The following is a 23,789-nucleotide window of genomic DNA, read 5'->3' on the forward strand; positions in this document are numbered from 1 at the left end:
AGGACTAAACATAAATCACATTTATGGGAAATGAAATTTGATATAATCATAAAGGCTACAAAATGGAAAATGCCAATTGAGATCACATCCACTCATGAATTCATTCACAATATAAACAATTTCCAAAAGGGTCTCTCCAAGATTTGTTTATTTGTCCCATTAGGAGTGACTGAATTTGCAGCAGCTTTTCGAAAATATTGTAACGCAGTTCAATGCATCATTTTTAGTAGTTAAATAATGTCTCATTTGCACATTCACAAAAAAGTGTTTCTTCCTGTTTTGTGGAATCTTATATGTGAGAACCTTCATACTGAATTTGGCAGGAAATCATAAAAGTCTGACAAGTGAAGAGCGTCACATATATTGACTTTTTACCTGATTTTCTTTACTTAACGTATTCTTTTTACATCACAGTAAATTTTATACAAGATGATTATGGTTACAGCATTCCTGCAAAAATACTTCTCTTTACAAATGTAATTTCTCATAAATGTTTTTGAAGATGTGTTTCAATAGCAGGCCATACATTAACTACTCATTTTTTATGAAGTGAAGATAATAAAAGACCTGAAGGCAGGTATGAATTACTGAATAAGTGCCAGACAAAACAAGGTAATATTCAATTTGGAAAAATAGGATTATCAGATTAAAAATGCTTTTCTGGCTGTGTATTAAGTCATTAAATATTTTCATATTCAAGTAAAGCAACAAATGTGTTTAACACAACTATCAAAGGCTTCATTTTTAACCTTTGCACTTCTTTGTCTTCCAGAATGTGCATGAACTTCAACGTGCTGATTTCCCAAAGATTTGTTTTAAGCGGCAGGAGCTGTTGTCTACGGTCAGTGAGAATTAAAACTTTTTTGCTGATTCTGTGGCAAAAACAATTTGTAATAAAGTGTTGCCAAGCAAAATTTGAGATGCAGAAGTTCCACTGAGCATAAAAACTGTTTGAACCTTTGTTCCAACCTCACAAAGATGTCCACAGTGTGTTTGTGAACATGAAAATTTGGAGAGAAAGAAGAGTAACACTCATTATGTGATGGTGTTACTGAACAATGCTGACAGGCTGGAACTTATTATGAATAAAACTGTCAACCCTGGTGGCATAACAGGTTCAACTAACTGTTTTCTGAGAATGGAATAAAGAATTCCCCCATTCAGTATTGTCTACATGGCCCCAGAATATCCTTTTAATCCATGAGCTTAGTTTTCTGACATTGTGACAATTAAAAAATACTATTCAGCTGTCCCACTGTCTCCTATTAATTATAAACACCATTAAATATTTTTAAGGTTTCTTTGTTTGATTTCTATTTATTCAGCACTTAATCCACCTCTGTTTCTCTCTCCTCTCAGTCCCATTCCTCCTCATCTCTGTAGGGGTTGTCCTCTCTTGGTGGCTCCTGAAACCGGATATTTGCCAGCATGTCCCTCATTGCCACCATGAGGCGATTTACTTCCTGGTTGAGTTCCTGTCCAGCTCGAGCCACTTCCGTGTCATCCTCCTGCCTCGGTCCACCCTTAAGAGTAAAGGAGACATCAATTAATCAAACATTTCTAGAGTTTATGCCCTCTTAGTCTTCGGCCTTCTCAAAAATACATATTCTGTTTAAATGTCCTCAAAACAGAAAAATGTTTTGTCCTTAAAAATGTTGCAGTTCCTCTCTAAAATGGTTATCCAGTGCAATCATTTTCTTGCATTTGATTTTCTTAAGTGTATGGTACAAAATTCGCTAATACAGGCTCAACAACCTCACATCACTGGAAGCAATTAGTAGTGCCCTATTCAACATACTGTACATGTATTAAACAAAAAGGAAAACAATCACATCAATACCCATTTAAGGCTATGGCACATAGCATTATGCTGTTTTCAAGTGCGTAATTTTATTTTAAGATTAAAAAGAACAATTTGGAAGTCTACATATTCTAGTCCTAACTATGTTTCTTTTATCCATATTGTATCTCTTCCTCTCCATAAGTGGATAATGCTATCAGGATGGATCGGACAGTCCTGATGGAAAGATGCCTTGGGCACATCTGCTAACGTTCAGCATGTACCATATAGCTGACTCACAAGACATTGAACTGTTTGTGTGGCTGCACTTTCTACATGCATCATAATGTAGCGATGGCTGCTTTCTGTAGAACACAGCAGTGGCCTACAGCATCAATGATGACACTGACAAAATGTATTACAATTATGATCCTCTGTGTACACACTGTTCCACAATAAGCACCTCAGTCATCATAAAATTGTTAATGCCACCTTGTTTAACCTTGTTTGGACAAAAAACAGATTCATTTCTGTCCTTGGTGTGGCACCTGCAACATCCTTTAACAGCTTCAAGTAGGCTTAAAGTCTTTACATTAACCACCAGTCATAACTGGAAACATTTCTAACTATTTTCAGTATATTTCAATTTATTCTTAGGCTAAAGTTTTGCCGCTTTAAAAACAAAACAAACCAGGTCAAAATGGGTTCAGTCTACTTGTTGATTTCAGTGCATTCATCCAATACCACAAAATACATTAACTCATTTACTGAATAACCTTTGAAGATGCATCCTCTTCTGCTTTTTCTTTCAGCAGTGTAATATCACACTCATCTCAGCTTGTATGAATACTAGGTTCTGTGTGGAGAATGGTGCATGGCCTCTGCAGCTATACAGTTGATGAAATCACTGACTCTTCACACAGTTTCCTCTTATGTCAAAAGAAGATTACAGAAACCAAACCACTAAAGCTGTGAGAGAATTCACATTCACATGGCTCTTCATTTCTAAATCATTTAAGCACTGAAACTCTTGTTTTGTTGGACTTCTTTTTTATGTTTCTGCTATCAACTTAGTGTTGGTTTATAATCAACTATAGAGGGGAAACATGATAAAAATGCAGATCAGTTAAACAGTGACTTAAGATGTTCAAAATGCCCACATAGCTAAACAAAAATGCGGTCTAAAAACACCTTGTCTTGTAGGAAGTTTTCTCAATCAGCCACCTGTATAATTGAGGTTGGCCTATAATAAAGTTAAAATCACAATCTTATTACACTGCAGCTGTTCCTCCCCTACAACCACTTTGTTTGATTTCATCTTACCTGACAGACTTCAACTGAGATGTAAGTTGTTTGGTAGGATAAAATCTTTCAAGATAATTTCTGTTCTAAAAATATAATAAAATTCAGTTTCAGATGTGTATCTAATTTTAGACCAATGCCGACAATACTATTAACATAACTGCTATGCTCCGTTTAGAAGCTGTGAGAACTAATGTTCTAAAACACTGGAAAATGCATGTTAAGCGTTAACTGCAGGGATAACTATCAATGATGTTTTTGTTGGTCTGGTATTATATGAACACATTACGTTTCATTAGACTTGAACTGAAAATGATAACTGTATGTCTCAGTGTCCTGCACCACATCAAAATGTGTTTGGCGCCATATGGTCTTTGTGTACATTTGCTCATTTTCACACAATCTTAGCCAAATTATAGTCTATTCTGAGGGAACAAGGAGAAAGCAAATATTGTGAAATAAATGAGCGGAAAGGGCAAACACTCATTTGTTGCTGAGGACAGTATGGATCAAGGAGGGTTAAGGATCATCCTCATGATGGAATATAGCTGTTTAATTTATGTAATAAAGCCCTCAAGTTAAGTTCTGACATTTAAAATCATTTCAAAATCAAACTCTGATTAAGTTCCAGTCATTAAGAAACTATACAATATTCTATACATAACTATACAATTTCTCCCAAGTGCTGCACATAAGTTCAGGAGGATAAAAACTGTAAGCTACAGATTGTGTTGCCTGTGTCTTTTGCATGCAGTTTGGTTTGTTAAGCATTTCTTAACATATTTTATGCCATAGGTAAAACTGCATCATGCCGCAGTTGTTGATCTCAAAACTCAGTCATCAGAGTTTGGTTTTGCAGAAACGGCTGAAATGGCTCTCTTCAAGTGTGAGCAGAAAAATGGAACATGCTCAACAAACAATAGACACAATTAAAAAATGTTGTTCTTATAAATATAAGATACATTTAAGATTGACAAAAAGTGTAAAAATAATTATAGGAGAGTGTAACCATGAACTCGCGTTTATAAACTTGCCTTGCAAATCATAATTGAATAAGCATGAAACATTACTAATATTAGTAGCAAAGAGAAATTGGAACTGATGTTACAGACAACTTTTCATTTTGTGAATGTTGTTTTTGTTGTCTTCTTAACTAACATTGTGGGAAATGAAAAACAGAATGAACTGTAACAGGGCCGTGTGTCCTCTTTTATATTTTTCAGTTACATTCCCTTGGGGTAACCATGAGTCCGTGGAGGAAATACTGCATCTTTCATGGATGTGTTAAGACAATTTCCTGGATATTTTACCAGTTCAGATCTTTCCATCAAGCCTGCAGGGCACTGCTAAATGGGTGTATCTGTGTGTTATTTTAGTAGGAGTTAAGATATGAAATGACAGTGTCTCTGTTTTCAGGGGGAGGCTGCTTTTTCTTACTAAAGCAAGGAAGTGAACCATGTTACATGACCACATGTCCAGCTTTGGACTATAAACCTATAAGAGACACAGACCATAACTATATTAAGCTGCTGCCCCTGAAAACAAACCTATGATGTGTTAGAAGACAGTTAAGTTTTGTTTGTAGGCCTAATAACCATTAATCACATGGTATCTCCACATGCACACCATGGGTTCTTTTTAAGTGCTTTCCTGTTATTCACCATCTGTGCAGACATCTTCATAACACCAATAGACTTTGCTGGGGGTGGGCTTGTTATTATATGTTACTTTTACCTGAGATATGTAGCATAATATTACCATATGTGAATAATGACTAAAGCGCATTTGCCCTCTGAATATTTAAAACAACTGAAATACTTGTTCTTTTTTAATTAAGTGAGGACATTCACAAGTGCGTCTTTTGGTAAAATGAACCCCCAACTCTTGTTTTGCATCATGTACCACTCAGCCCGAAATCATTTCATAACACACTTATCTACCAGACTGATTCTGAGTGTTCATGCAACTCACCTGAAGGTTGAAGTTTGGCAGCAAAGACCGGAAAAACAGTGATAACGTACTCTCATTGGATGCACCAGCATGTTGCCTATATGTAGAAAACACGAGCCAAAGTTTCTTTAAATTTTAGAGCACACTGAGGCTATAAAGCAGACTGTTTTTGTAAACAGTTAAATATTATGTCTATAACTGTATGGGCCTTTCATTACCTCTCTGGTCGGGTATATGATATCACTGAATCCAGAGGAGGCAGAGGGTCAAAACCCATCACAGGCTGAGTGGTCACCTCCTGAGGGTATCAAACAGATATACGAGTGTCTAATTACTTCCACACAGATGCACAATTTCAGAGGAACACAATTAAGCATTTAGCTCACACCACTGTACTACCTAAAAGCCAGATGTGGAACCAAGTTAATGGGAAAACTCTCGCAAGCTTTGCTGTCCCAACAATAACACTTCAGAAACAGTATGGACAAAATGTTAGATATCAGTTTTTAATATTCAGATGGGTTACGAAGGAAGGAAGGATGTAGGAAGTAAAAGCATGATACTGGATTTTTGTTAATATCCAGTGTTTTCCAAAGCTAATGCTAATGTACGTAAATATCTGGCCACCTAATTTTAGAGAATATCAGATCTCCCCCCGTAGTGTAAATAATATATTATTTTTCATACCCTTATTGTGATGCCACACAGGCAGGTGCAGAAATAAAACACTGCTTTTTAAATGTACACTTTCACTAAACAAAAAACCCTTTCACCTTATCTGCCTGTCAGTGTAAATCTTGGGCCAATGCCGTACTTAATTTTAAAGCTTTTTTAAGTCCACACAAATCATGGTGCTGATCTCGCCGTGTATCTGCAGGTTTTCCCTTTACCTTGTAACCCACTAATATGTTGAACCTAACTGAACGTAAGATCTGCAGTTGTACCATTTACAAAAGAACAGATGACTTTCATGGGTTACACTGAAAAACAAGTGAATAAAGCATGACTTACTGGGGAAGAGTTAAGCAACAGGATTTGGATGAACTTGTAATAAGGTCACACTTATCTGCACTTCGCTGTGTGAGAGTTCTTCAAACAGAAAATGGAAAAGTGTGGTTTCTTTCTTACTAGAGGCAGACTTGAGGTGGCTTCTTTGATCTCAGAGAGAAGGACGTGGCGATGGATGTTCCTTGGTGCGCTCTGGTACCTCTGCTTTCTCCTAGAACAAAGTTGTAAAGATGAAGGCTACAATCTGTTTATTTATTCATTTACCATTTTTAGTTTGCTAATAATTGTGATTAATGAATGTTTCTATTGCTCACAATATTAAATTTGGCAAAAATGTGACCGATGGCAACAGAGCAGGTAAATAACATCTTACTTATTTTGGCAATCTTCCACTAGAGGGTCTTTGGCATTAACTCGACACAGCACCTCCTTCACAGACTCTTCCAACCAAAGCATTACTGCTGCCTCCCTCCACAAGTTGAAAGTTCTGCCCACATATAGAGCTGTGAGTTCAGCCAGAGCTGGGGGCTGCCTGGAGACATAGGAAGTAAGATGGGCTTTAAAATATGGGTAGAAGAGGAGGAGAAAAACATAACAGAAAAATAAAATTGATGCAGACATGCACTAAAAATAAAGTTCATGAAAAGATTTGCAGAAATTGTATAATGAATCTGTTTTAAATAATGGCTCTACATTAAAATAGAATGAAAAATTAGAGCAGGATATTTTAGTTTAAAAAAAAAAAGAGTTTTTTGGGGGGTTTTTTTATGGAAAAATACAACATTATGCAACACCTCAGAAACCAAAGAGAGTACAACTTACCCTAACTGACTCTTTGGGCCAAAGAAGCTATGAGAGGTGACTGCTGGATCTGCCTGCACCGTGCACAGATCCAGTAAAGGCATCAAGACTGTACAAAAGAATAGATGCAGATACATAGTGGTGTTAAAACACAAACAAGCAGTGTGTTGTGAAGTGCAACAATCCCCTCTATAGTAGAGAAATTCTTTTATTATGCCTTTAATTATGTGAAGAAGTGGCAAAAGCATTATCATGATTAAATATTTATTTACAAGTGACATAACTTTATTTCTAACCTCCAGGGAACATGATGAGAGCATCCTGCAGCATCTGGTCAGCTATTTGTCTTTGCTTGTCACTTTCTTCAGGATCTGTATCTTCCTGCTGACTAAGATGGAAATGGCAAAGTGCAGTGGAGAATGCAAAATTTGGCAGCTGAGACAGATTTCGGTGCTCCTGAAAAGCAATAACAAATATTTGTTGTACCACAACGAGGTAAAGAGCGGCATACCAAAACATATTGCAAATAACTGCACAGAAATCCACAGTTTACCTCCCAGTCCTGATGTAGCTGAAGGAGAGAGTGGTACTCTCGAGAACGTAGTGTCAGGAAGTCAACGAGCAGGAGCATGCACAGTGGGTCAGAGTCTGGGTCCAAACTAGTAAGAGTGAGACAAAACCACATGCAAATAATAACTGTAAGCACTTGACCAAAAAGATGCTTCGACCAAGCAAAACCTCATCCCACACTTTGGCACTGAACATTAAAAACTATTTGAAAACAACACACTGACTTCAAGACAGTGCTGGTTATAGCTAACATTTAGCTTAAAGACAAATCTTCACACTTTTGAATTAAATAAATAAGACATCAGAAACCAGATCGTGCCAAAACACCACTCCTCTGCTTTTTGCTTTCAGAATGAACTGTGAAGCCTTGGCAGCTGACCACCTGAAATAGCCATGCAGCGGCTTTCCAAGTTATCAGTCTGCTGCACACACATTGCTACAGACAGTGACATTTAAATGAGTAATTTTATTTTCCTTCAGCACTCAGGACAATATATTTTTTACCATCACACCCTTTATGATGATAATGAATATAGTTTGTCGGGGGAATTTCACAGGGGATAAAAATATAATTAAACAGTGATTTACTCACTGCTGGTGGGAGAGGGACAGTCATCGGTTTTTATTCCCACACTCTTGCTTTACAAAGGACCAGAACAACATAGTTGTCATAAAGTCAGGAAGCCAGAGTTTGATGAAAAGCATAGATAAACACTGACCAGTACAGGATAGGCAGCAAAGCTCAAGCTAAGCTCACGCAGACTAATCGCAGCGGTGTGTGGGAACAGCTTTTATGTAATTGGTATCTGTGCCGGCATGATACTGGGGGTTTTATGTTATGTAATGACATATTAACACTTAGACTGATTGTTTATGGACTAAATTACCGTGTAAATTATTTTATCATGTGTATCATCTCAGTCAAACACATCATATTACATTAGTGCCGAGAACATACACTATCACTGTTTGATGTCTTAATAAATAGTCCAATGCATTGGCATGTCTTCAAACCAACGCCTCAGCATCAACAAGGTAGTGCCTATTAGACACTGGGAAATCAGTCTGATTTTTACTTTATAAAGCATTTTGAGTCACATGCCTTTGATCAGTAGCAATCCTCACATTTACACAAATAAAAAGCAACAGAATAAAGCTAGTACTTGGCAGAATGAAAACTTTGTACTTGAGTTAACAGTCTTTGAAGAATATCTTACAAGTCGAATGACTCCTGTTGTGGCAGCTACTTTATTAAGGGATACAAGGTTCTTTCTGTTCAGCCAACAAGCCATGTGATCACATGTAAGATTTTTCACTGTCGACAAATAAAGAAGCTAAAGCTACAACTGAGACAAACAGTATCTAAACTTCCACCTTCCTCGTTTTTGTAGAAATAGACTGCTAAACAGATAATGTGAACTTAGTCACTAAAAGAGCAGGCAAGTAATGACTGTAACGAATACCTGACTCACACTACAGGAGATTTAGGATCCTAATAGATTCTGGTTGCAACATGCACATGATGAGGAATTTCTCAGATATTCATGGCTCTTATCTCAGACACACACACCACAAGATTAGAAAATAAAGGTGCATCACCTTTACTCAGTGCAGGATGTTATTAAGACTACCATGGCAGAGCAGCAATCAGTGAGCAGTACATCGACTCATGTGATCTCGTGGGGAAGGAGACGTTTAGAAAATGGACAGTGTGCTGCAACAATTTGCTGTAATACCAATAGTACTTGGCAGTGAGTTAAAAAAAAACAAAAGCAGAAGGCTAAACAAGTCTGGTGGAGAAATAGTTATGAAGATATTGTTGAACATGGTCTGTCTATTCTTCAGTGAGAATTGGATGAGATCAGCTTGAACATCTGTAGCGAATGTCAGCCTCAAAGGTGAGAATAGTTGTTGTTGCTCATCAACAGTGTTTGGGGGTTCAGGCCATAGCGTGCTAATCATACACATCATGGTTTGAACTCGTAAAAATATCAAACATATTTGATATTATCTTGGTGCCTCTGTTGAGTTTGCTTGCACTTTGGGAAGTTTAAGACTGGATCTGTAAATCCCTCATATTATTGAATAATCTGGGCAAAATACTGGTTCAGTCCAAACTCCAAGGTCAGGTCTCTGCTTTGATTGTCAGGAGGGGTAAAATGTGGGTAAATCGGCCTGAAAACCACAATGCTCAAGCCTCTCTCTTTGTACCTCAGGATTAATTTGCAGTACTCCAAAGCCGTCCGTGGGCATCCTCTCTTCTCCAGGAACATCATGTGCTTGTAAAGAGCCAGATAAAATGCTCTGCAGAAAAAGATTATTGAATCATTGAATGCTAAGGACTTAAAATATAATTTAAGTGGAAGACAAGAGGCTAGAATCCTACTGATGCTTTACAAAAGCGAAATGTGCAACAAGAAGAGGTTGAAAAGAAACAACTAACCTGTTTTCTGGTCTCAGATAATCCAGTCTGCTAGTACCTGATGTCAGACTGAATAAGGGATGAAAAGCACACTCAAAGCTGTATAAGGCCCTTTCTGGAAAGAATAAAAAGATCATAGTTTTTATATATATGTGCAACAACAAAGAATAAAACCATTTCACTGCAGAAACTGTGTAAAGTTGCAATTTATGAAAAATAGTAGCAAACACAGCTATACAGTGCGCAGCTGCTTTGTCAGTAATGTTGCTGACATACAATTGACTCATCAGCAAGAGTCTGCATCCTAAAAATACAAGAAGTAAAAATCACTGTCCTACTTGGCCATTTTATGGTAATTCAACTTTTTTCAGCTGATGGCATGTAACAAAATCATTCACAGAGGCAGACAAAAGCCCGTTGTTAAATTACCCCTCTGGTCTTCTGCATACACTATGCTTTAGGAACAGGCGTGTGGTAATAAACCACCACTGTGATTCGCATGAGCCTTGAACTTTAACTTGTTAACAGTGGCGGGTTTGTTGATTCACATTTTATAAAGCATACCCTCTGTCCTAAAATAACTACATTTATTAAGCTTCACAACTTGGTTAAAAAAAGGAAGCAGCAGTGATCTGATAACAACATTTTTGGCTTAAGTCATTCTAAGAAGAAAGTCCTATGCTGTAGCAACATGCTGATAATGGAGAGTAATAATGTCCACTGGACAAAAAATCTAGTATGAGATTGGCTGAAATTCCTTAATCAATCACAATATTTTTATTTATTTTACAGATGACTTCTCTGTTAAATCTTCAGGATGTCTCATCACACATATCAGTATATAATGATATATAATCCTTATGGCTGGGTGACTTTGCTTTGGTATGTGCTTGGTATTCTGTAATTCAGTATAGATACTGACATGATTAACACGCATTTGGAACTGAACTCATGCTGACTCTGTGGCAGTTAATATCAATTGTACAGTTATACGTCTGGTACTGACAGCAATGATGAAAAACAGACTTGTACATAAAAGCAGAGCTGTGCCAAAATCTGTTGTCTATAAAAAAGACAAAGTTGGAACAGAAGGAGCTTGTTTATTAAGTCAGCCAAAATAGAAAAGCCTGGCTGGCAACACTAAAGCACAAACTGGTGAGCTTCTATTTTCAGGCAGGAAAACCTTTGCGTTCCGATTGTACATGCGACTTTAAACCAAACATTTTCTAGGTGTAATTTTTGATAAGAGCAAAACATATCAGAATGAATCATAACACACTTGCACACTGTCAGTTCGTCTTTAAGCTACATAGGTCATGTGTTCTAAAACACAATGTGGTTGAGAATAGTGGATCCCTGAGCAATCCTTTTATAAAACGCTGCTTAATAATTTGACTTTTGAGTGGCAGGAAACACATTTTTGTTTTTTGACAAAACCCTCACCAATGAGGTCCCTGGCCATCTCCTGATCCTCCTGTATGCGGCAGACATCAGAAAGTTGAAGCAAGGAATCAATGTGGTAGGGGTTAAGCTGCAGCAGAGCCTGAAAAAAATAGGAAGAGGCAATGTTCAAAGTGACTGAGATGGACAAAGACGTGGTTCTGTTTTTGTAAAACCGGTCGTGTGGCGCAGATCCTAGTGAAGCTTGCCCTGCTCAGTAACAAGCACACATTGGTATTTTTGTGGCCAGTCTTGCCTGGCACAGCTACTGCTTCTCTGAAAACTAGGTGGGAGCAGGGAGAAGACATCATCAAGCATTACAGGTGGGCGTGTTAGAGGTTCTGAAAATCTTGTGATGGGCTATTGAAGCTGTATTTACTTTGAATATCATAAGGGTGCAACAGTCTTTCGTGTTTTGCATGCACTAATCTGTCATAGTAAAGATCCATAAACATTTGCAGTTCTATACTACCAAATTACTAATCTCATCTCATTTTTTTCTTGCTGTGTTGGATGAATTACTGAACAAAATAAGTTCAGTTTTCATTTTGTGTCAAGAACATTAGACATGGAAAAACAATTTCTGACAGTTAGGTAACAAAACAGCTTTTTGTCCGTTTAGATTATTGGTCATACAGGTAATGGTGATCCTCAGAGCTTTAATGAAAAGTAACTGGGCTTCCTTTTAGGTTCTTAAAGACATTCTACCTCTCAACCAAGAACTGAAGAAGCCTCTTGGATGAAAGGTGAAACATCTTCAAGAACATCAAAGTGAAGTCCATGAAAAGTGTCTGGCTTAATCCTTTTATTTCAGAATGAATTCAGGTTAATGATGCACTCGTAAAAAAGCTTTTTTTTTCATGTAATAACCTGTTGTTTCTAGGGGTACCGCTGTATAATCTAACTCGAGCAAAGATCCACAAAATATAAGAACTGGCTCTGCCAAGCATGACCCTAGTTTTACGTTGAGCGATGTGACTTCAGTTAGAGACTGCGGATTTATGTGATATCGGCAGCCATGAGCTGGCTGTAAAAAGAGCAGCACAGTAGAGGACAGTCCTCCACTATAAACGATTTAACAATCTACTAACTCCTGTGGACTACAGAGCTGGAAGAATCACTCAGTAAGCTTCAAGCTGTCATACCGGCAGTCAAAAGACACAGACCTATAACTAAACCCAAAGTGATTAAAATTGTTCAATTTCAACATCTAACTTCAATATGACTTTAATCTCACTGCATGACTTGTTTCTCTCTGCAAGCACAGTGCACTCCCTCCCAAAAGTCAATCAACGTGTAAACAAAAGGATAAACGTTTTACCACAATGTTGTTGGGATCCATGGACTCAACAGCATCCAGGAACTTGAACTGTACTTGCTGGTAGTCCCGGCTGTGCTCAAAGGTGAAGTACTGGATGCCGTCTTTTGACTCCAGTAAGGTCATTGAGATTCCTGTGGAGATATCAAGCAGAGTTAACAACAACATATAAAGAACAGATATTACACATTTTACGTCACACAAATAGAATTGAGTACATAAAAAGATGAGATGACCCCTTATAAATGTACCACACACGTTAAGCTATATAGCCTAAAAGCACAAATTTGTTTCAAGGGATTTTACTGTCTATTGTGTACAATCCCTACTGTACTTAGATCCTTAGTATCAATTAGATGGAACGACAATGCAACCTAAATTAAGTGCTATTAATTCAAATTGCATTTGATGTTACTGTAAAAGTCAAGCAAATAACCTAAATAACCTCTTAAAAACTAAATGCTTTTATCACACATGAAAATATTTTTTAAACATTTCTGACCACACCTATTAGTTTACTGTTTGTATTTTGTATCTTATAAAACTTCTAACAAAAGATTTTTTGTTAAAATGTGGTGAGAGATCGTTATATGACTTGTACCACAGCCTCTCACATCAACTGTGCTAAAAGAGTCATTTACCAATTCCTCGAAATCCTAATTTTGGCTTGAATAATAAAAAAGAGCAGGCTTAACAAATCAACAAATGCCCGATACGCTGTACTTTGTATATTCTGAGAGCATGGTTTGTAACTTTCATAGCGATCTAAATTTCGGAGAAAACTGAATCCAACCATGGCATGAACGCTGAACAGAAAGACCACACAATACATCAATGGAGATTTTTAGTGAGTTCACAATGAGGCAGTCTTAATAAAGATGCCAGTATCACAAGCAATGTTAAGCCTACATTAATTCTGAGATAAATCTATTACTAATTAGGCGGTTAAAAGTCCATCCATCCATCCATCCATTATCTATACACCGCTTAATCCTCACTAGGGTCGCGGGGGGGGGCTGGAGCCTATCCCAGCTGACTCGGGCGAAGGCAAGGGACACCCTCGACAGGTCGCCAGTCTGTCACAGGGCTACATACAAAGACAAACAAGCACTCACACATTCACACCTACGGGCAATTTAGAATAATCAATTAACCTCAGCATATTTTTGGACTGTGGGAGGAAGCCGGAGTACCCGGAGAGAACCCACGCATGCACAGGGAGAACATGCAAACTCCATGCAGAAAGATCCCGGGAAAGCCGGGACGCGAACCAGGGACCTTCTTGCTGCAAGGCGAAAGTGCTAACCACTACGCCACTGTGCAGCCCGCGGTTAAAAGTCATTAACGATAAATCATCAGTTGTGCTTTCCTTGAACTACAAGGTGATGAAACATTTAAGTGCTTGAGGCTATTATGTGCTGGTTGAAACTGTGCATTGCATAACAGAATGTATAACAAACTCTAAATTCATTAAATTTCCCATCTAGGAGGCTTTGTGTGTGTGCTTCCTGTTGCGCAGATTGTAAATACATATTTCCTCATCCTGGGACAATTAAGATTTTATCTGTTCCAAACCATCATTAGAATTTAACTAAATGTTTACATTGAAAGTGGCTCGTAAAAAAAGTACCGTCTGTATAATTTTATGAGTACTTTGGCAAATAAATCTGAAAGCCAAATAACCACTGGGCCATAACAAAGCCCACTTTGTTTTTATTTTTAAAAACACATCAAGGCACAAACAGGAGTCAAGTGGTGGAAAATGAATGAATATTGTATATGCCTTTAAATTGCATTGTTTTGCTATTTGTGAAACACGGTCATGATGTAAACAAAGTTGAAGTCATTATAACCTACATTAAGAGTAAATAATGCAGAACAGAATTCTGTATACTTTTAAAAAACTCTACCTGGGCGGCTGAAGCGAGGCCAGCTGTCCTTAGGACTGGTCATCCATGTGCTACGGTGAAACTGCCTGTTTCTCTGTCGAGGTCTGACACAAAAAAACAAGTGCACGAGTATAATGTATACATAGAGATGGCATGGGTCACTTAAATCCAAACAATCTTATATTTTTCTTCTTCTTTTTACCTTTGATCTCCTAAAACAGCTCGAGCCCCAAAATATCTCTTCAGCTCTGTCTCTGGGTTGAGGTTCCTGATGAATTAACACAGAAAAATGTACTCATTTCTGACAGTCATACAGCACAGACCAGTAGAGGAAATACATTCCAAGGCAAACACAGGAGCTATTTGATACAGATATTTTAGACTTCTCAGTACATAAAAGAAATGATTGCCAACAAGCATAACTATTGAAAAATTGTACATGTGGAAGGCAACAATAGGTAACTAAGTAAGTAATCCAACTAGTGAAGTACCCAATTAAAGTGTCATAGTGTGACTGTCAGTGCACAGAATCAAAAACCATATACCCTGTATGATTTTTTTTTTGGATCTTTTGGGAAACGTTTTTTTCTTCAACATCATGAACTATAAAATGATCTGTCAGTGAAGAGAACAGTAAATAAAAGGTGACATGAAAACTACATTCCAGTAAAATGTCTCATTGTCTGTTGATCACCTGCATATTTTGGACACTCCATCAATGACATATTGGCTATGCAGAGTTTAACTGGGGCCATCCGTCTAACTTACAGGTGCACAAACTGCTTGCTATGCGTAAGTCTGGTTGGACTGCTGACAACAGATTCTTCGCTATCAATACGGCTGATTTGCTATTGAAAGTTAATTGAAATGATCTGCTACAACATCACCGTTTGTGTAGCCTGATGTGCAACATATTTCAACGCATCTGAACTTTTAAAAAGTTTGATGTTGAGTCCATGTAAAAGAACTCCTGAGATTAACAGCCACCATATAGTTACTTTTTCTTGTGTGAGTTGAGCGCCACCACATGGTGCCATTTCAAAATCTCATAACTGTAAATCAACACGAATGGGGAAACTGAACTCACCAATGACCAAGTCAAGTCATGCCAGCTGTGCACTGGTGGAGTGCTACTTCAGCATTTCTACTCAACTAAACAGATTCATGTACACTTGTGTGTATTTTGAACCATGCTATACTGTATGCAATGTAATACCAGTTTTAATAATATCCATCCACCATCTATACACCGCTTAATCCTCATTAGGGTCATGGGGGTGCTGCAGTCTATCCCAGCTGACTCGGGCGAAGGCAAGGGAAACCCTAGACAGGTCGCCAGTCTGTTGCAGGGCTACATACAGAGACAAACAATCACTCTCACATTCACACCTACGGGCAATTTAGAATGATCAATTAACCTCAGCATATTTTTGGACTGTGGGAGGAAGCCGGAGTACCCGGAGAAAACCCACGCATGCACAGGGAGAACATGCAAACTCCATGCAGAAAGATCCCGGTAAAGCCAGGACATGAACCAGCGATCTTCTCGCTGCAAGGCGAAAGTGCTAACCACTACGCTACTGTGCAGCCCCAGTTTTAGTAATAGAGCACTGGAAAACTGTTGTGTACTGGTAGAAGCAAAGATTAACACTTCTGCCAGCACTTAGGTCAAGTCTGGGTGATGAAAAAAAATGAACAAGTAGGATATCTGAAACAGAATCTATTCATGTTGTCAGCATGAAAGATGTCGCTTATCTCACCTGTGTTCCACATGCAGCACAGATTTTCTGTCAGAGCCTCCACAATCCTCACTTTGCAAACTCAGACCATTGGATTGCTCCAGGTTCTCCAGCAATAAATCAATGTTATCATCTGGTGCAGCCTCCTGAAAGCCATTTTAAAAAAACACAGTGAATTCAGTGAGACAAGAACAATCTGCTTTTTGCTTGCCAAGACGAAGTATAGTTGCAGACGCTGTGAGTGTAGGTTCTGGTTCTGAACCTACAGTCACTTATGCTTATTGTAAGACATTCTCCTTGTCAGCAAAATGATTTTCATAATATGATAAAGTGATAATATCGAGTATAAAGTGTGTTATACCATACTTTACAGCTATATTGTCAAAGGAGACATATTCTCAAAAAATTTACCTGTCCATCTTCTGACGTCATTTTTGTTTTCTTCTTTTTCTTCTTCTTTTTAACTCTGTCTCCAGACAATGACTGGTAAAGAGAAGAGAGATGATGCAAAGATGCACATGTAGATGAGAACATTAAATTGTAATTGGAAGATTACAGAAAGCCATTCTTCTCAAACCTCTTCACTTTTACCTTGGTGGACGCTTCCTCGTGCTTTTGATCTGGTTTCTTAAGGTCTTTCTTATCATTCTTTCCCATGCCGCTTGTTTTACTTCCATCTGGTTTCTCTGCCTCTTCATCAGGTGAAATTTTCTCTGCCTCATTGTCTGCATCACCTATCTAGTAAAAATATGAGAAAGACAAAATGTATGAGTAAAGCAGTGCTAAAAGACCCCTCAGCTCGATGAAACATTGAAAAAAAAATTGCATCAACATCAAAACATCGTATCTTAGCAAAATTATGTCATGGCTACAGCAAACTCAATGACAAGATTTGTCTTCACATTGTGAACCACAGCTAGTGGATGGTTTGTGGCATGAAATCAGAGGTCTTTATAAATGTTTCCTTTAATGTTTTGACAAATAATATTTGCTATGATGATTGTAACAATGTGCCAGTTATTTTAGTTTCAATTCAGGTTATTCACCTGATGCAAAAAAGATCTTAGCTTGAATAACTAATTGGCGTTATATTTGTCTTCAGCAGGACTGTTTCAATCAAATGTCCACATTTCTTTTGTAAAAATAAATAACATATCACAATACGTCCAACACACTTCCAGTTCAAGTGTTACTGCACATCTATCAAAAGGCACTGCCTGTACAACTCATTAACCAGCTTGAAATTGACAGTTCTGAAGACTCACATTTACATTTGTCCAAAATTTGATCGATAATTAAAAACTGCACGTCTTTAACTCAAGAAAATTTGGCTTCAATATATCTTTTCATCAAGTCCCTGAAGCTAAAGTTATATGATGGATCCTGCGCAGTTAGCTTCATATCTTCATATTGGATCACTTCAAGGCTAGTAAACACTGTGTCGTAACGCATATTGGACCATGTCTGTCAGTGTTCACTTAGGTGGTTTATGATGCAGACTACCTCCTGATTATTTTCTAACCTGGTCAGCATAATTTAACCTACAATTTCATGTACGTGACTTTAGCTCAATAAACAGAGACATGAGCTAACGCCACAGGGCTAAAGCTGTTCTAGCAAGCAAGACTTATCAACAGTGAACTAGCAGTAAGCAGGTGTCAGGAACAAACGCATACCAACATTATGTCAGAGCTAACATGTAACGCCAGTAATACCGTCAACTTACCAGTTCATAAATGTTGCTGAAATTCTTCTGAGCTTTGTTTTTCTTTGCTTTTCGGCTACTGCCTTTGCTGTCAGACGGGGGAGAAACATTAGCGGTGTCCAGCTGCTCCTCCTTAGCCTCAGCCTGCTCCTCCGGGCTGTCATCCAAAGTTACATCCCCGAAGTCCAAGGCCTCCTGACCCCGCTGCTTCCCTCTCAGCCTTCGCAGAGCCCGGCTAGACATCGTCCACTGCTCAGGTGCCACATACACCTCGATGCCAGTGATTACAATGCTGTTTTTGTTAGCTGACAGGCACAGCAGTCCAGTGAAATGAGGATGAACTCTATTGGTTTCTTCGTCTTATTCGATTACACATTTTATCGCCTCAGGATGTGTTACTGCCCCCTACGGAATAGAGAAGAATTGCATCAGTAATCTCAATTTCAATATGTTCATTATTTATTGATCATTTATATTTGTTAATTCATTTATTTGTGTGCTTGTTTGACACCAAATTTTAAAAGTAAAAAAAAAACTGAAAAAATGCTACAAAAATGTCATTTAGGTGTCCAACATGCACAAGTGATGCAATAGTGAACAGTTAGCTACTTATAGCAAAAAAAAAAAAAATGTCAGTACGTGTCTGTTGTCCGTAACGCACATAATAAAACTGGTCACAGGACACAATAAAAAGCAAAGTAATACAGTTCTAAAACATTATTTTACCTCTGCTGTTTGCTGGAGCTCCTTTCCTCAATGTCTTCAAAGTCTTCCTGACATTTGATCGGATTAAAATATATCAAAATCGCATGTCAGTAAATGTGATAGACATACAACTAACTGATTCACAGAAGAAAATTAACAAAAACCACGACTGTTGTCAAGATTCAGTTCAAATCCTCTCAACACATGAAGTTTAGACAACAGAGAATCAATATGAACTTTTTGTTGTCATCCAGAGCAGCTGAACATGTTTGTTGCAGTTGTTAGTTTAATCCACTAAATAGCAAGTTTGTAGTGATGGCTCCTGCATCCACCTGAAATGTTGAAGCTCATTTATAAAGAACCAAAGGTAAACAAACAGACAACTGGAACACACTAGTTTAAAAAAAAAAAACATTACTACAACTTTAAAAATATGTGTCCAACCAAGCATTTTGCTGAACTTCATGTTCTTTGATATTGTTTAAAGAAATTCTTAGTTGTATGAAGATTTAACAGATATATTTACTTAATTTTTTAATTAATTCAAACTAATGGCAGGAGTTTAAAGCTCCAGGAGGCAAATGATTTTACATTTCTTTGTGAGTTCTGAAAATGAATGCAGAGCAACTACAGATTTAGTATAGCATATTTGTGGGGAACATTTTAATGAGCTTAAGTGGTGAAGTCACCTGTTCACATATTTCACATCTGATTGTAGCCCAATGAACCCAACTGTGCACTTAAAGGTCATAAACATAAGTAGGAAAGAGGCCATGAAGGGCTTTAAAAGTTCTTGCATCTTAAAACCTCTCCTAAAACATATTGGGAGCCAATGTACTGAAACAAAAATTGTCCATGTCCATTGTTTACTATTTAAAAAAACTTAAGTACTTTGAAAGTATTTCAGTGCATGAATTGTGCTGTATAAAAGAACCTATTTTGCCTTACTTTGACAAAAAATCTAATGCAGCACATCTTTTCCCTGCACTCTACTGGTAGTTCTCTAAATCAACAGGAGGTGGCAGAATGGAGCCAAATAAAACTGCCTGAGCAGGACAGACACTTTTCACTAACTTTTGTTGTTCTCTCATCTCTTACAATCTTGAAAGTAGCCTGAAACTAGAAAACTGTATCATATTTTGGTGATAACTGATTGCATACTAGACTTTACAGGAATTCAACCTATAAGTATTGATAAGAAATAGTAACAATAATGTAAGCTCATTAAGTGCCGCTCACTGGTGTCGTGTCTCACGTTAGAGCCCTGAACTAAATTGAGGAAGGACCACTGTCCTTCTGTGGTTTCAGCACAGACTCCAGCTGGTTAACAGTTCAACAGCTGCAACCAAAAGAAAACAAAAGACTTGAGACACAATTAAAAGAACACTAGCAACATGCAGAACTTGTTTGACAACTTTTGAAATGAGTTAATTGTTCCAATCTTAACTCAACAATGGCTGGCGATGTGACAAAAATGTGTGAAACAACATTCGAGATGAGAAAGGGAAATTCTGATGTACTGAAATTCAGTGTGTTTGCGAAAGAGGGAAGTTGCAAATGTCACTTCTTAAAATAAATTTTGAGAGGAGACTTGTAAAATAGAGCATGAAAGCACAAACCTAAGAGACAATTCAAAGGATGCAAAGGCTTTATTTACAACACATCAACAATACAGATAAAAATGTATATAAATGGCAAATATCAGCATAGAACAGCCAAAACCCAGTATGTCCACATATAATCCTATTCAACACTACTATGTAATCATACAGTGTTCTGATCAGTTGCCTTAAACAAGTATACCAATACAGAGGGTTAAGAACATAGTGTGGCAACAGAAGATGTGGTATAACTTGAAGTATATGGTTGCTGGAACAGAAAACAGGTATTTGATCTTTTATCAGAGCAGTAAACCAACACCAACATTCCTACAGCCACATAACCTGAGAGCATTGGTTTGTTTTTGCCACTTACCAGCTACAGCGTTTACATTTATGTTCGGTGGCGTGTTTAAAAAAAAAAATGAAAAATTCACTTCATCCATTCTCCTCTGAATCCTCATCCTAGCATTTCTTTTCCACAAGTTGAGGTAAGAAGATGTGCACTCAACATGTCACCCAGTCACGAGCTTCACTAAACTTCAGAAATTTGTTCATCTAGAGTCACAGAATCCAGTGATGATGCACAGTAACTGGTTTAGAGGAGAAGGGATACAGAGGATTCAGCACTCGGCAGGCTACTCATCAGTAACAGACATGGGGTTGTCATACGCTGCTGACTCCAGGTCCTTTGCCGGTTTCCTGCGCAGCTCTGCAGGAGGTCTGGGTGGTGGATTCTGAGGAGGATTCTTGATACTCTGTGCAACCGGCTTCCTGGTATCCTTCTGTGGAAGAATTGGCTCCCAGTGTTCACCTCGGATGGCTGCCTGGAGAGCAAGAAGATAACAAGTCAGCACTGGTCTGCTAAAGTCAGATCAAGTGAAGCGTGACAAGATTGTTGGAATCCAAGAAATGATAAAAGAATAACGATTAACGATTGTCCTTATCTTAACCCATGTACAGAAAATGAGATAAACCGTGCAAAGCTTCCTGGAACACTTCCTGTCCTTGGTTTCCACATTTAGAGCTGTTGATGAGTGTAGTCACACCCCTAACTGGTCAGATTTCATAATAGGTTTCATAGCCATGTCTCAACAGAGGGACCAGTAATGAAAGAACCTCTTCCTTGTTAGTATTTCCTTGTTTAAGTAATTGGGTCACTTCCTACCTCAGTTACCAACTTTATCAAAGTTGATGATAATTCATTGCTAGATATAGAAAAATGTGGGAAATGCTCCCACCCGACTTACTGCGAGGTAAATGAGGCTGGCAATGCCCAGGCAGACACATCCGAGGACTGTAGCAAGCATGAAACCTCCAGGTACACAGATTCTAAGACAGACAAAAGAAAGGGATCATGAGGACAAAAGACAATACCAACAAGTCACTGGGCTTTTGTTGGAGAGACTAGTGAATAAGAGGAATGCTGTTTAGCAAAGGAAAGAGACTTACGCGGCATGTAAAAACGCCCTGACGTAGTAGTTCCTTGTCAGTGGTCCAAAGGCTTTTACACACACTGTGAAGCAGTACTGACCGCTGAGAGAAAACACAGAGTGAGAAATAAACTCCACAAAACTTGCCCATTAAAGTACGTGGCAAGAACATGAAATTATTCAGCATCACTTACGATCTGGCTACACTTGTGCCCTTGGCCCTCTTGCTTCTGGGATACTCAAGTAGACACACAAACACCCCAGCAGCACTAGTCATCTGTTAAGGCTGCTTTCTGATAACAATATTAACAATATTCTCTATTCACATGCAACTTTTTTTAAAGTAAGCATATAAAGTGCTTCCCAAAACCAGAGGAATCGAAAATCAGCATCATCAAAATAAGTCGAAGAGGGTTCACTCAGTTAGCGGTGACAGGACATCAATGTCAGCTAAAATAAACATTAGTGACCCCAAATAGTTTAAATGTACTTCTACCCTCGAGTGTTTTCACCAGTATCAAATAAAAAAGTATTTTCTTGTATTCACATAGAAACAGACAAGTTTGAGACTCACTCCGTCTGATTAGTCATACAGTTAAATGCTGTATTTGTTATGATTTTAGAGAGCATTTCAACTTCATGTACAAGTTACAAAAATATTTAAAATAGTAAATGTGAATGACTTCATACAGGTACAGGCTTCAATTTACTCAACTACCTATCTGCGTGTCTGCTACAAACATTTCTACACTTATAGTTCTACACGGTAATGCTATAACAGCTGTAAATAGTTGTTCACACTTTTTTTTACTGCCTTTGACCTGCTCTTCTTGTTTAAGTACATGTGTGTTTTGTCTGAGCACTTTGAGAGCAAAGAAAAAACAATCAATTTCCTTGTATCTGGACATACTTTGGCAGGACAGCTCATTCTGACATACACACTTACAGCTTTGTGATTTCTAAATTCTAACACAGCACGTAATTGTACTCATACTGTAAATGAAGCCTAAAAAAGAGCAAACCTAGATGTAATTTCTTTAGTTTAAACCGGTTTTGGTTCATGCAGAGTATAAAGGATACACAGCATAAGCAGCAAACTCCCAGCCTCTGAACTGCCCAGCCACCCCGACAACTCCTCCAGTGAGGAGAACTGAAAGAAGGAAGCAGGAATATATTATTTAAATAAAACAATACTGCTTTTATACTACACAAAGAGGCAAAACCAAAGTATTCACTCTGTAATGAAACTGGAGAAGGCAGCTACAAGTACTGCAGTATTCCTCATGAACAATTCCTGTTTAAATTAAGCTGCTCAGAGTTAATTTGACATTAAAAGTGAAGAGGAAATACAACTTCTTTTTTCCACATTTAGACAAAGCAGTTGTACTCACTGAGGCCGGCAGCCAGAGCCTGCTCGTTGGCCCACATCGCCCACTCGATTTGGCCCATTGGTTTCACCTGCTCAGCTCCACTGCAGTTCAAACTCTCCAGGTGGCGGCTCACCACTTAAATGATTTCTACAAGGAAGGGAATCTATTTTCACGAGATGTGAGGTGTGCAGACGTGAGGCAGGAGGCAGGGCTAATGTCAGCCACCCCTCCGTTTCAGTCGTCATTTCCTAAAAATGCAGCAGCAGAGTAATAATCCAGCTCACGGTTCAGGTAACATCAGGACGCACCGGTGAGCTACGTGGCTCTTTGTGTCTCAACAGTCTGTTATTGTCGGCGGCTATTTGTGATCTTCAACAGGTGTTTCATCTTTATAACTTTTTTTTTTAAAGCGTTCTTTCTATTTATTCCATTCAGAATGGCTTAGCTTTTAAAGTTAGCATACTGGATATAGCTAAACATCTTTCACGGTTGTCCCTACACTGTAAAAAGTAAATCTTTTTTAAACTTGTTTTTAAAAACAGATACTAACTCATAAAATAACTTTTAAAAGGAGAGAATTTAAATGTTAACCATAAAAAACAGGTCAAACTGGAAATAATGTCCAATAAAAATTCTGTTGTAAGTAAAAAAAATAACTTGTAAATCTCTTAAAGGTTACAGTAGGTGGCATTAAAATATTTAATTGTATTTAAATTAGCTAACAGCTATCATTATTTACAGACATTTGTTGCTATTTTA

General features: G+C 38.0%; 2 protein-coding genes across 2 annotated transcripts; both read right to left on the reverse strand.

Moving 5' to 3' along the window:
- Positions 1-131: 131 nt before the first annotated feature.
- Positions 132-18,281, reverse strand: tcf25 (transcription factor 25 (basic helix-loop-helix)). Its single transcript, XM_023283279.3, has 18 exons — positions 17,946-18,281; positions 16,811-16,957; positions 16,631-16,702; positions 16,241-16,365; positions 14,683-14,748; positions 14,502-14,584; positions 12,595-12,725; positions 11,277-11,376; positions 9,855-9,948; positions 9,623-9,715; positions 7,395-7,500; positions 7,138-7,297; positions 6,863-6,950; positions 6,414-6,572; positions 6,161-6,251; positions 5,251-5,330; positions 5,054-5,129; positions 132-1,523 (listed from the first exon to the last, which is right to left on the reverse strand). The coding sequence occupies exons 1-18, from the start codon at positions 18,165-18,167 to the stop codon at positions 1,356-1,358; spliced, it is 2,061 nt and encodes a 686-aa protein (XP_023139047.2). The 5' UTR covers positions 18,168-18,281; the 3' UTR covers positions 132-1,355.
- A 1,978-nt stretch (positions 18,282-20,259) lies between these two features.
- Positions 20,260-23,208, reverse strand: LOC111577161 (cytochrome b-245 light chain). The gene is made up of 6 exons (XM_023283291.3): positions 23,052-23,208; positions 22,741-22,810; positions 21,855-21,929; positions 21,680-21,763; positions 21,478-21,559; positions 20,260-21,054 (listed from the first exon to the last, which is right to left on the reverse strand). Exons 1-6 carry the CDS (start codon positions 23,107-23,109, stop codon positions 20,866-20,868), a joined length of 558 nt encoding a protein of 185 aa, XP_023139059.1. The 5' UTR covers positions 23,110-23,208; the 3' UTR covers positions 20,260-20,865.
- Between the last annotated feature and the right edge of the window lie 581 nt (positions 23,209-23,789).

Source organism: Amphiprion ocellaris, chromosome 1, assembly GCF_022539595.1.
Source record: "Amphiprion ocellaris isolate individual 3 ecotype Okinawa chromosome 1, ASM2253959v1, whole genome shotgun sequence".
Classification (NCBI taxonomy): Eukaryota; Metazoa; Chordata; class Actinopteri; family Pomacentridae; genus Amphiprion; species Amphiprion ocellaris.

Bases quoted from the DNA above. Each gene is read 5' to 3' on its own strand.
- tcf25 (XM_023283279.3), bottom strand. From the start codon at position 18,167: ATGTCTAGCCGGGCTCTGCGAAGGCTGAGAGGGAAGCAGCGGGGTCAG. The intron at 14,749-16,240 runs GTGAGATAAGCG...TTAATTCATCAG, and splicing joins GTGCTGCATGTGGAACACAG to GAACCTCAACCCAGAGACAG. The intron at 5,130-5,250 runs GTAATGAAAGGC...TTCTACATATAG, and splicing joins TCATATACCCGACCAGAGAG to GCAACATGCTGGTGCATCCA.
- LOC111577161 (XM_023283291.3), bottom strand. From the start codon at position 23,109: ATGGGCCAAATCGAGTGGGCGATGTGGGCCAACGAGCAGGCTCTGGCT. The intron at 22,811-23,051 runs GTGAGTACAACT...TCCTTCTTTCAG, and splicing joins GGCTCTGGCTGCCGGCCTCA to TTCTCCTCACTGGAGGAGTT. The intron at 21,560-21,679 runs GTAAGTCTCTTT...TGTCTGTCTTAG, and splicing joins AGGGCGTTTTTACATGCCGC to AATCTGTGTACCTGGAGGTT.